At 39.9% G+C, this 14,355-nt stretch overlaps 1 protein-coding gene across 25 annotated transcripts in view; it reads right to left on the bottom strand.

The window, feature by feature from the left end:
* Nucleotides 1–14,355, bottom strand: part of tenm3 (teneurin transmembrane protein 3) — a 1,793,546-nt gene that overhangs the window by 208,038 nt on the left and 1,571,153 nt on the right. For all 25 annotated transcript variants that reach the window (XM_062982692.1, XM_062982693.1, XM_062982691.1 and 22 more), the window contains one exon: nt 6,120–6,357. In XM_062982692.1, coding sequence (XP_062838762.1) covers nt 6,120–6,357 — 238 coding nt within the window. The remainder of the gene's footprint in view (nt 1–6,119; nt 6,358–14,355) is intronic.

Raw genomic sequence — 14,355 nt, 5'->3', positions numbered from 1 at the left:
ACCAAAAAATCGTCCAGGTAGATTATCAAGAACCTGTCTAGATAGTCCTGAAAAATGTCATTGACAAAATGCTGGAACGTTGCGGGGGCTCCGCATAAACCGAAATTCATAACTCGGGACTCGAATAATCCGAATTTGGTCTGGAAGGCGGTCTTCCACTCGTCCCCTTCCCTGATGCGAACTAAGTTGTAAGCCCCCCGAAGATCCAGCTTGGTGTAAACCTTGGCTCCTCGAAGCCGATCCAGTAGATCCGAGATTAAGGGCAGGGGATAGCTGTTCCGCTTGGTGATATTGTTCAATGCTCTGTAGTCCACCACCAAGCGTAGTTCCCCTGACTTCTTCTTCACAAACATCACTGGGGAGGCGGCTGGGGATTGAGAGGGTCTGATGAATCCCTTGCGAAGGTTTGTCTCTAGGAATTCCCTGAGAGCTTCTTGCTCTGGTTCAGTCAGGGAGTAGAGATGCCCTCGCGGGATCGGGGCCCCCTCCACCAAGTCAATGGCACAGTCATAAGGTCTATGTGGGGGTAATTTTTCGGCTTCTTTCTCATTGAATACATCCCAATACTCGGAGTACTTCTTTGGCAAGGTGATGATGGGCTCGGTGTCTGTGGCATGGCAGACCTTGGCTACGAGGCAATGGTTTTGGCAGTACGGTGAAGCAAACTGCAGTTCTCTGTTGGACCAGGAGATGTTAGGGTCGTGGAGAGTCAGCCATGGAATTCCCAAAATCACAGGGAAATGGGGGACCTCGGTAACAAAGAAGGAAATCTCTTCCATATGTTCCCTTATCCACATCCTGGTGGGTTCCGACCACTGGCTTACGGGGCCCGTCTTGAGGGGGCGGCCGTCTATGGCTTGCACCACACGGGCATTCTTGAAATCATGATATTGTAATCCCAGAGAGTCGGCATACTCTCTATCGATGAAATTGTTGGTAGCTCCAGAGTCTATCATGGCGTGGATCATGACGGGTCCCCTTTTTGCTGACCATAATGTGACCACGAGAAGGAACAGGACCCCGGTTGGCGGCTCTTGAATGGATTTTTTGACCGGGTTGGCGAGCCTCTCTACACCCGGTCGTTGGCTTCCCCCGCCGGCTGTGTGCCAGTCGGCTCAGACGCCTTCGTCTCCGTGGAGGACGCCGCCGCAAGACGGGCGGCCGGCTTCCCTTTGGCTGGGCACTCTCTGGCGAAGTGGCCCCCGTTCCCGCAGTACCAACAGAGGTTTAAGCGTTGACGACGGGCCTTCTCGGCGGCATCTAGTCTGGGACGCACATTGCCCAACTGCATCGGCACCTCCTCGCCTCCTCTGGGGTATGGGGTTGGCGGTGGGGGTCTCCACACTGGACGTGGCTGAACGCTGGCGGGAGCGGGGGTTTTTGCCCCGGCTCTACTGCCCTGGCCTCGAACCCACTGTTTCCTGTTGGCAATCATGACTTCAGCCCGTAAACATTGATCAATGAGTGCCTCGAGGGTCTGGGGAGGATCCACCTTGGAGATTTCTTCCAGCATTTCAATGTTGAGACCCTCCCGGAATTGTCCTCTGAGGGCTACATCGTTCCAGCCGGTGTTGTGGGCCAGCACTCGGAACTCGGCTATATACTGAGACATAGGTCTGTCTCCTTGGAAAAGGCGACGGAGTTTGTGACCGGCTGCCTCCAAATTGTCCTCGATTCCCCAAGTCTCCTTGAGGTGGTCCAAGAAGTGTTGCGCTGATCTTAGGTGTGGAGAGGCTTGGTCGAACAGTGCCGTCGCCCAATTGGCCGCTGGCCCGTCTAGAAGACTGTAAACCCACGCCACTTTGATGTCTTCTTGGGGAAACTCGGCATCACGGGCCTCTAGATAAGCTTGACATTGGCGACGGAAAACATGAACCTTAGAAGCTTCTCCAGTAAACTTGGTAGGCAACGCCATGGCCGGGAGGCGGATTCCGCGCTCCCGCAAGCCCTTTATTTCTCCATCCTGGGCGTTGAGTCTGTCGCGGATGCGATCCACTTCGTCCTTGCTGATGGTGTAGCTCAGTGGCTGCCCACCGGGCACGGTTCCGGTAGACATTCTGGCCGAGGTTAATTGGTGCTTAGGGTGGCGGAGTCAAACTGTCACGACCCAGGCTACAGAGCACCAATAACCATACGCAGAGGCCAGATTCTAACTAATATCTTTATTAAGGAAATATTTAAGGTTAATAAAAACAAATGTAAAAGTTAGTTCAGAAGCGGACCTTTCAGGAAAGGTCAAAATTAGTCCAAAAAAGCAATGTCCAATAAGAAATATTATGGTCCAAAGTTGTAATCCAATAACCGAAACACTCACTTTGCCAGGCAAAGTGAGGGGAGATGACAAGGTCCTTTAGTCCATAAACTTGAGCAAGGCTAGGAAATAGCTTGATACTTGAAACAAGGCTTAAAACGTGGAACAAGGTAACTAGGAACAAGAACAAGGTCCGTGGAATAACTTGGTAAAATCCGTGGAACAAGGCAAGGATTGATCCTGGGAAACAAGGCAAAGTCCGTAGATAAACAAAGGCTGGGAAGCAAGGCGAAGGCTGGATAGCAAGGCAAGGCTTGAGCAGGAGCGAGGCTTGAATCGGAGCGCGCTGTCCAGACACAACTCGCTCCGTAGGCTGACGAATTGACTCCGCGAAGATACTCCGTGGGTAAAACACCTAAATAGAGTCTAACTTTCCCACCGAAGCAGTACTCTGGGAAAAGAAACGAAAGCTAAACTCTGAGACCAGATGTTAAACTCCTTAAAGATTCTCACGAGAAGCAGTCTTAATTGGCTACATTCTTAGCTGCAATTCTTGCACTCCTGCGCGAAGCTGAATCCAAACTTCTCTGTTGTTTACAAAACTCCCGGCGCAAGAACACGGGAGAAGTAGGTTCTGGGCTTGTTTGACATACTTCTGGGAGACAACTTTCTTGCAGGTGCAAGGTTCCCAGATCTGCCTGGGAAAGATCTGGCTGAGAGGAATCCAGTTCAGACTGGGAAGGTAAAAAACCCAAGTTTTCATCTTCATCAGGAATTACAATGTCCTGAGCAGGACTACAAGGCCCATGGGTCATCACATAAATGAACTCTGAGACCATGTGAAACATCATGTGTTGACTCTATAGTTTGTCATGGCCTACAAAAAGAGATATACATGAGGAAAGGAATACATATAAAGGTTTTAGCTGTAATTTTATCATAAGTACATGCCAACCAGACTGATATACTTTTGACAAAATAAACATACATATTATTTTCCATATAGAGAGATTATCTTCATAGATGAAATTAATCCAGATAAAAGTTGGTGTAAGTATTTGTATGTAACGAAGATTCTTTATCACTTTAGCTGGTTCCTACCAGGAAAAAGTATTTTTTCCTAATTGGTATTAGTCAGTGAAAGGAATGTCTTATTGGTCTTCCAGGATTCTTTGCCCCCATAAATCTCTGAGCTTTTAATTGCCTTTGGCAGATTGAGAATACCGCTTTCTCCTCTTTCATTCTTTTTCAAATGGGAACATCATGGGTCTTCTGGACTCACCTTTTTATCAAACAGTAATGTAAAATTGCTATCAATATGAAGTGGATGGAAATCCACATAGAAACATACAATTCGAGAAATAGTCACTTGGGTATACAATCAATAATTCCAACTAGAGTAGACCCACTGAATCAATTGAATTTGCACAACTATGTTTTTATTGGAACTAACAACCAGATTTAGGATCAAGAAACAACACTTAAAAAGATGAACCAAGGGAAAACATGTGCTTGGCAAAGCTAAGCTTAGTGTCTACAGTAGCAAGCCAAAACACACATCATGGTTAAAAACTCCCTTCTGCTTTTTAAAATAAAGATCCCTTTGGCTACATTCACATCAGCTGAACAGAACTTAAGATATATTTGAAAAGGAGACAAGAGAAAAACAGACATCTTGGCAGTATATGTGCAGAGCATGGACAATTTACTATGGATATGTGTTGCAAAAACACACCTTCTACAAAGCAAACTGAAGTATTAAATGGCGAATATGATGTTCAGATTTATTGAAATTTAATGGGCATGATTTTTTCAGGGAAATGAATATTTAAATTTTAGATGTTCATTGTGAGCATAATGCAAACATAATACACAAGTTCAGATGTCACGATAGATCATGGCTTGTGGTTGCAAGAATAATCTGGAGCATCTCTCAGGTTCACACATTGCTTCTCTTTCTCTAATGCAGCCAAAAGAAAATCAGAAGCTTTTGCTTCCTTGTTTGACAAACTGTATTTTAGTACTATGTTTATGTCTAACAAACATTGCTTGAACCTATAACTTTTAGTTTGAAGTTGGATCTTCAAATCACCTTCTAATCACGTCAGATTTTGCTGAATAGTGCAAATCATCAATGGAAACTAGGCCTATTGATCTCTGTGGTAAATGTTTGGCTCCAACAACTTCCCTAAATAGACCATAAATGTGTAGCTAGTACCTTTTTTGGTGAAGACAGATGTCCTCACTCCAAGCCCCCTCCTTTTGGTCACTTAGTGACTGAGGAGAATTGGGGGGGGCATCTGGACAGTTGTGCTCTTATGGCTACTCACAGGGAAGGGAAAGGCAACCTCTTGGTTGCTTGCAGGTCCAGGAGGAAGCCACCATCTTCATGCAGTTGGCTGAAGGGACAGAGGTGGTTAACTACATGACTGTGTCTTAGTTCTTTTAAATCTTCCTTTGATCACTTTGTGAGTCAGAAAATAAGCCAGATGAGTGTGTGAGAAGAGGCCCACAATCTATCTACATGTGGTAGAACCTATCAGTGAGGGGGGGGGCATTGTGATGACTTTTTAATATTGGAAAGATGATTTTATGGCTAGTATAGGAAAGCTGAAAAGGAGGAAGGAGAATTTATTTTGCAACACTGTAAACCCCTACTAGAAGATATTGATGTGTCCCTATGTTCTCCTAATCTGTAATGGCAGCACTTCCAATTGACAAACATTAGCTGCAGGAAACGGAACAGAGTCAATATAAAAAGGAGGAATAACTTTATAAACCTTTTCTCCTAAAACAAACTCCTAAAATAAGCATAATAATGGGTGCAGAAAAATCGCCAATACTTCAGCAGTTCATTCACCTGTAATTTCTGCTTATACACAAAAGACCCATATACCTTAGCAAAGAAAGGAATGGCTGCATTTAAAGGTACCCCTTCCAGTATTGCAAACAATAGGAAGTGTTATCATATTCAGTGTTCCAAGTACCACTTATTTACAGGCTGTATAAAACAACAAGGTATACTATATTTCCCTCCTCTCGAGATCACTATAGAGAAGATGGGAACGTATTCACAACTACTGTTTATTTTTTAGTACTGGAAGTACTAGCTACTATTTGCGGATGAACATGCATCTTTAAGCAAAATCTCATTTCACAATCTGCAAGTCAGACTTAACACAACCAAAGCGTAGGGTTATGTCAACATTCCCAATAGGGGTTACTACACAGATGGTATTCCAATTATGTCATAATCATTGTTCATCTATATGAAATGAATGACAGCCTTTGCACTCTAGGTTAGTTAATGCAGTAACCTAACCATCAGTTTGTGCCTAAAGAGTTACATTTGTAACTTCAACAGGCACTTCAGAATGAATGAAAGGTCATATAAAAACATGAAGATTCGGCATACAAAGGAAGGACTAAACTGAAATAATAACTATATAGAGACCCATAAAGCTAAGCAGCAGAGAGCATCTAAACAGCAGCATCTAAAAGGTGTGCAAGTCTCCCTGAAAACCCAACGATCACCATCCTATTAACTTGTACCTGTCTGCCAAGGAAGACAATTTGTAATGATTAAGTAATAAAATGAAACTAGGATTGAACACAATATCTCATTTCTACATAATGGTGTGATTTAATTACAATAACAATAAATATATGCATGTACTAAGAGAAAACACAAGGGAGGAATGACATTTCAATGTGAGCTCTGGGACAAGATAAAAGTGCCAATACTGGTGAAACTGAATGTAAAGTTTCATAACTCATACACTTGCTGACTGTAAAAGGGATGCATAAATGTAATGCTTTGTATATATTTTGAGCAACGTGGTTGTCTTACAAGGTCCTAAAGGATTACCTGCTTTCCAGTGGCACATTACTGCCAAGGACCCAGCTGTCCTGCAGCTGGACTGACTCAGGTGTGGTTTGCAGCTCGGCGGGCAAAGCAGCCGGCGGGGCCGGACTCTGGTTCCTCCTATTTGTCAGTGAATTTCTGTTAAGGGAGGTGATAGATGGGTGATGCTGTGCTGAATGTTGCTTGTGAGAAGGTGGCAAAGGCTGCAGGGTCGACTGGCCTTGATTATTTGGAGGTTGCTCTGAGAAGAAAGAAAATTAAACATGATTATACATCATCCTCACTTTTTGCTAAACCTAGATCAGTAACCGAAATGAAAGCCCACTGTCTAACATACTGCATAGTATTCTATTAGCTGGCTTCAATGACATTCTTTTAAGAGCTAGTTTACCCTTGACAGGCAAAGATGTAATTAATATACCACAGATGGTGCAACTGCTTTTGTTTTTAATTTATCTTTTTTTTTCAAAACCAGGTTTATTAACACCTACACAAAACAACAACTGAGTGATTCTCTACCAAGCCCGAGAACTGTTTTTTTTAAAACAAAACAACCCATAAATTAAATGGGCAATTTAGGCAGACTACAAGGATTTTTTGAAATGCGTATAATCCCTATAATTATTTAACAGAAGTTTTTAAAGCTTTATTTAACTATAATAAATTATTGTAAGCAAGTTGCTAAACAGCAGTAGACTACTCTAGTTTAGTGAATTTCAAATAAGGCAGATCTGCACTATGATCTGCTAATAGATGCTAAGTATTCTTTAGCAGAAGGTCACTCTGTGAAGCAGATGTTGCTTCATGGATATTTAACAGACTGAATCACATCTGATTACAACGTCAGAAGACTCATATACTTAATGACCGTTACATCCATTAGAACACACACAGAACAGATTTTCCAATTTCACACTATGTGGTATAACTATGTTTTAGAGCAAGACACAGGTAATCAGAGAATCCTGCCACCACGACAGTAGTATAAATGTCACAACAACAAAAAGTATACACATTATTTCAAAGCAACGGTGTATCTACCACTGGTTTTCACAGCATGTTTCACATCTTCTGTAGCTAATAAGGGGTTCTCTTGCACTTTGGGTACATTATAGAAATAAATGGCAAACATTATAGGTGGGGTTCCTCAGAACATGTTTTTGCCTTGTACACAAAAGTAGAAATAAATTTCCTCCTGTTGACTCCAATAGTAGCAATATAGCACACAACTGTTTCAACTTAACAGACATGTAAATTAACTGATAGTGATCCCTAGGATAGATGGTACGTGTGCAGTTGACTTCAAGTCACATGTCAACTTATGGAAGTCCCATGAATTTTGCAGGGGTTTTTTATGCAAGGACTACTCAGAGCTGGTTTGGCCAGTTCTTCCTTCTGAAATGTAGCCAAGAGCAAAGTTTCATAAACCATTTCTACTTGCTACCTCTTTCCATCTGAGAAATTTTTATGTGATCCCAAGTATATAGATACATAAAATAGGTATTAAAAACCCAAACATTTACTGATAATAAATCAGCATTTGCATGGCTTGCTAAACAGGCTTTTTGTGGACTACAGCTAAAGCATTTTTGCAGAGTCCAGTGTAAACACTGCACATTGTTGCTAACAGATCTGTGTAAATGGGTGGCATTCAGAAATCTTTTTCTGTTGCCATTTTTTGTGATCCCAACATTGAGCCAATAGGATCCTATGTGAGGTCAGGACCCACAGTTTAAGAAGCAGTGGCTTAGAGCACTTGGTATTTGTTGGCAGTTTCCCACCAAAGTAATAACTAGAAGGGATGACCCTGCTTAGCTGCCAAGATCAGTCAGAATCTGAGGTCTTTAGAATATCAAGGCCCGACTACCAGGGTTAAAATTTTAAAACAACCCACAAAGTTTTTCATACTATGCAAAGAAAAAAAGCTTTTAAAAATCATATGAAGAAAGTGTTATCATTCAGGCAGCATACATTTAATCAGCTTTGTCTTTACAGACACCAGTAGGTGTCGGCGCGTATGATTAGAATTGCTATAGAAAGCTTTAAGGCACATTCACAGCTAGCTACAGGATAATTTAACAGGCTAAAGCCCACAAAGGCTTTTTTTCAAGTCTACTTAAAATTTATCTGATTTAGATTAGAAGTTAATTATTGGCTGGTGGAGAATTAACTTTTGTCATTATGAATATGAATATATATATATATATATATATATATATATATATATATATATATATATATAAATGATTACTTGCACAACAGGAAACCCTATTTTAAGATACCTTCTTTACATAGGATACTAAATTTGTCTCCTGCTTTGAGAAAATACTATTTTTCCCAAAGCACACCTTTTCTTATGTATTGCCAATCTCATTTTTGCTCTATGTAATCATTTTAATGCTTTTATCTGAAACTTCACTTCTGAAGTCCTACTTTTCAATTTTTGTGTGTGTCAGGAGTGACTTGAGAAATTGAAAGTCGCTTCTGGTGTGAGAGAATTAGCCGCTTGCAAGGATGTTGCCCAGGGCATGCCCAGATGTTTTGATGTTTTACCATCCTTGTGGGAGGCTTCTCTCATGCTCCCGCATGGGGAGCTGGAGCTGACAGGGGGAGCTCACCCACTCTCCATGGATTTGAACCACCAACCTGTCAGTCAGCAGTCCTGTCAGCACAAATTTCGTTGTTTTATTTTTTGTAATTTTTTATTGAGCATTTCCTATTTTTACAAAACAAGAAGGGGGAAAGGGAAAGCAGGAAAGAGAAAAAAGTTAATGAAATAAATAAGAAAAAGGAGGGAGGGTCACATGAACTTCCATTTTGTTTTAGAATACAGGATGAAAACCCAATAAAGTGGTGGGAACACTTCCATTGACAATGATGAGAGTATTGTGTAGAAATGGGTACAACTGAGCAGGATATGCAGCTTTACTGGAACTAAGATCACTATGGTTTCATGTTTCAGTTTTGTTCTGTATATCTCAGAGTACATTGAGGCAAGATGAAAAACTACAACCACTGCACCTTCAGTATGGTAAAGCTAAAGGTTTTCCCCTGACATTAAGTCTAGTTGTGTCTGACTCTGGAGGTTGGTGCTCATCTCAATTTCTAAGCCGAAGAACTGGTGTCGTCCGTAGTCACCTCCAAGGTCATGTGGTCGGCATGACTGCATGGAGTGCCATTACCTTCCCGCCGGAGTGGTACCTATTGATCTACTCACATTTGCATGTTTTCGAGCTGCTAGGTTGGCAGAAGCTGGGGTCAACAGTGGGACTTCACCCAGTTCCCTGGATTTGAACCGCCGACCTTTCAGTCAGCAAGTTCAGCAGCTGAGCAGGTTAACCCACTGTGCCACCGGGGCTCCGCACCTTCAGTGTGCAGTGGTAAATTGTGAAACACAAGCCAATCACGAAGAAAAGCGAAAAATTCAGACACCTAAGTAAATCTATGTGAAGAAACTACTTTTAGGAGTCTTCCTCTTCAGGGGACACAAGTCCTTTGTAAAATTGAGGATCCTTTTTTGCAAAGCTACTCCAAACTACTAACAGTGAGTAACAGTGAGTGCTAACAACCATATTGCAAAGATTACAAGTATGGATTGAAGAGGTCCAGGCCTAAATCTCCATTCAATCACACACCATTTGGTTGAGTCTGGATTCAGTTGTTAACTCCTTTATAAACCTACACAATTCTGTCTTATTTCAATTTAATAAAAAGGGGGGATTAATGTAATGTAATTCAGTACATACATAGCCACAGCCTCAATTGCAGTTGGTTTAAATTAGGACATACGTAGATGCTTTCAGCCTAATATTCTGATCCATGTTAAAAGAAGGTGAGGGAGAATATGTAGGAAAGCTTGTTCCTATAACAAAGGGGCAAGAATTGTGTATATCTCCAGAGCTACAATTCTTAGCTTGCCCTAGTCAGCATAAGCAAGGATGAGGGATATTGGGAATTAAGAGTTCAACAACATCAGGATGGTCACATTATTGCCATAATCTGCCATGACGATAAATTAGGGCACAATACAGCTTTCTTCAATCTGGTGTATTCCATATGCATTGACTATATACCAGGGGTCCCCAAACTAAGGCCCGGGGGCCGGATGCGGCTCTCCAAGGTCATTTACCTGGCCCCCGCCCTCATTTATAATATAATATTTTTATATCATTTTAAATAATATAATATATTGTATATACATATAATATTGATAATAATATTATAATGTTATACAATATAATACTAATAATAATACCATATAATAATATTAATTATATGTTATATATTACATATAATATTACAGTATAGTGGTATAGTTCAATATAGTAATATATAATGCTAATATTGTGATATGCTAATAATATAATATATTGTATGTACATACAGTTGCTCTGGAGTGAGAAGGTGAGAAGGGCAGGATATAAATGTAATAAATAATGTAGTAAATGAATAAATAAATAATTTTAGACTTAGGCTCGCCCAAAGTCTGAAATGACTTGAAGTCACACAACAACAACAATCCTAATTAACTTGACTATCTCATTGGCCAGAAGCAGGCCCACACTTCCCATTGAAATCCTGATAGGTTTATGTTGTTAACTATTGTTTTCATTTCTAAACATTGTATTGTTCTTTTGTTGTTGTTGTTTTGCACTACAAATAAGACATGTGCAGTGTGTACCGGAATTTATTTGGTTTTTTTTTTTTTTCCAAATGATAATTCGGCCCCTCCACAGTCTGAAGGATAGTGGACCAGCCCCCTGCTTAAAAAGTTTGAGGACCCCTGCTATATACCATATAATCCTCAGCAAAGTTAAGGAAGTATAGTTTTGTATTCTGTCCAGAAAAGACCAGTATGCTGTTGCTGAGATAATACAGACAAAAGTGTTTTAAGAGAAGAAGTCAATCTAGCCAAGTACCATTCATCGATGGATTTGCCACCCTATCCATTAGAGTTTTGAGAGCAATTTTTGATTTACTGTTCTGGGATTCTCGTCCTTTCAAGTGCATCTATCAGTTTTCGGATACTCATTCAGTTGGGGCTGTTATTATTTTGTTACAAAATAAAGAAGATAATCCTAAACAACTGGCAACTTCAGAGTAAGCAGTTTTATGATTGTGTCTAAGGTGGTCTATTACTGTGTCTGTGGCAAATGAATGTTCATGAGATACAGTTTCTCCTGTCTTAAGGCTGCGATGACAGAGAAGCAACACTTGTCAAGCTTATTCATCCCATAGAGCTATTAAAGGCACTGCAACACCTTTCAAAGTCAGGTGTTGGTAATCCTAATTGATACATGTGGAGGAAGATTCTTTTTCAGTCTTAGTGAAATGTCAGTCAGCTGATGAGTAATTCTGATGAGGTGCAGCCAAACGTATTCCAGCTCTCTGGCTGACAGCTCCATTTTTGATGCTAAGTCAGAGAGAAAAGAGACAAGACAATGCATCCCAAGGATATAAAGGCAACAGCTATAATTCAGTTTTGGATTTAGGAAGAATTAGAAACTTAGAAGTATGTACTATTAATTTATTTAAGGCAAGAAAGAAGAGATTATTTGACCAATCAAATAATATGATACAGCACACTTTTTATTACACCTACTCACCTACTCCTGAGCAATCACATTCCATTGCATGTATCATATGTTGCAACATGTGCAACAGAAACATTGTCAATATTTTGTGAACAGTTCATTATGTGAACATGTACCATGATGCAAGATAGGCATAATATTAAAAGTGTCTAGGTTAATGATAACAGAGCAGTTAAAATTCCGTATATCATTACTACACTATAAGCAGATCATCTGCCAGCAGTACATTAATTTTTCAATCATGTAATAGTCACACAACCTTATTTCAGACAAAAAAGGTATTAAAATGTGACTATTACACAATGAAATGGCCTTGTATTTGAAACATAAGTATGTCCATGGAATAAATGACATGTTTACTTTTTCCGTATGTTCAAGTATACACAGACATATTATGGCTCTAATAATACGCAATATGTGTAATCATTAGTTTATTTATCCATCTGCATTCCAGATTATTTTAAAAATATGTTGGTCAGATACAATACTAATTGTAATTCAAAGTTATGGGCATGCACTATGGTAATCTGGAGAATCGGCTCTGGAACTCCCTCCCTAGAGAAATTAGACTATCAGTCACATTGGCCACTTTCTGGAAACACCTGAAAACTTGGTTATTCCAATGTGCTTTTGACTAATCGGTTACCACTTGACTTGGCCCTTCTTTACCCCTAACTTAATACTTAGCCTCTGCACTTTATTATCAGCCCCTTGTACCAATGACCTTGTAGTATATAACACATGCCCAATTATTGCCCTGCCTCCAGCTCTGAACATGCCACTGCACTTGGCTATTGGATGGTTGTTATTGAGTTATGTTTCCATGATGTTTTACATGTTTTTATGTGTTAATCCATTGTAACTGCAATGTATTTTATGCTGATATATTTTATTGCTGTTTTACTGGGCTTGGTCCCCATGTGAGCTGCCCCGAGATGGGCGGGATACAAGAATAAAGTTATTTTATATTGTTGTTGTTGTTGCTGTTGTTGTTATTAATTAGACCCTAAATAGCTAGAAATGATATACAGTAGATTCTCTGTTAATCAAACTCTCAAACAACCAGGAAAAAATTCAAAGAAATACTACCTTAAATAAATATTAAAATACACATATAATACAGTAAAACTGTTACATTAAGTCATGTTTGCAATTATTTGTCTTAATTTGCTTTTCATTACTGTATTTCAATATCAATGTCAAGTCAATACATTTGTTTGGTTTGCAATCATGTGGTTCATTAAATTGCTCCCCCACCAATTTCTATTCAAAACCACTCTTCTCAGTGTTGTTTTGCACATAGAAAGTAGAAAACTTTTTTATTACAGCACTGAACAACATGCAATGCAGTGCAATGCATTTTGTCTCTCATGACCCAATTTCTTTGCCATCAATATCTTTTCTCCTGAGTTTCAGTGCCCTTAACACTTGCAGTTGATGACATTCAACAGTTACAGCCTTTCCAAGGATAATAATTCCAGTGAGTTTGGGACCCTGCTAGAAGCATCTAAAATACCTAACTGGTGGGTAAGAATTATGCAACACCCCCAGCTATAAAATGGGGATATTTGCAAAGACCTTACTTAGGGTTAGGGGATGTTTTAGAGCAAAGTGTGACCCCTGTAGCCCCTGGAGTTCAAAGAGACTGTAGTCCCTAGAGTCCAAATCATTTCATTTTTTTCCATTCCAAAATGCATGATAATGATATGTGTGCAGAATGTATCTCTACATGCTTGGAGCTTCCATGGATCACTCAAGGGTCAAAACAATGCAATTTGAATTTTCCTCCTCAAAATGTCCCAAAACATCCTTTAGTGGCACAGGAAGGCCCAAGAGCATATCATCATGTCCCATAGAAGTTATATGGAGGAAACTATCTTTTCCTTTTTTCAGGAGCAGGTGTAACCCTCCAAAGTCTTCTGAAGGGCTGAGATGCCCCCTAGACTTCCACAGTTGCCCAGCTCTACAGTAAAGATTACGAAACGGCACCAAAAAGATGTTTTGTATAATAACAGAATATCTTTCACAGGAGAATAAAAACAGCTTTTGTCTTCAAAAACAGACCAGGACAAACTGTCTATGTACATACATAGAAAAGCTTTCTATGTTTTTTAAAAAGTTAATTAATAGTTCTCAAAACCCTGTATCACTGAGTGTAATGTTATTTGCTCTTTGGATATATGATTGATTGCAACCTAAAAAGCAAAAACAGATTCTAAAAAATAACCTTTACTCAATGCCACTCTTCCTCTCTATTACCTATACATACTACCCTCCCTCTCTGGCTTCTAATATAGTGCAAAATATAAAAAAAAACTGCTGCCCATATGAAAAAGAAAAGAACTCTGCATCAACACATGCTTGGGCTGTTCTACTATTCATAGATAAGGCCTGTCATTTTAACCTTTAATAGTAATGTCAGTTAACTAACATAGTACATGTATCTGATGGATTACGTTATAGTTTTACATCTCTGGAGCTTGAATAGCTTTATCAGTCATAGAGTCTTCAATCAATGGCTAAATACTGAAAGGCAGAAGTAGGCTCATTTTTTCAACAACAGTTGAGTAGAATAGTGACTACTATTTTACCTTATGTCTTGACATCTACAGGAATTCATTATCTCATTGACTATTGCATATTCA

Source organism: Anolis carolinensis, chromosome 5, assembly GCF_035594765.1.
Source record: "Anolis carolinensis isolate JA03-04 chromosome 5, rAnoCar3.1.pri, whole genome shotgun sequence".
Taxonomy (NCBI): Eukaryota; Metazoa; Chordata; class Lepidosauria; order Squamata; family Dactyloidae; genus Anolis; species Anolis carolinensis.
Note: the sequence above shows the minus strand (reverse complement) of the source record. Positions and strands in the feature narration are given on the sequence as shown.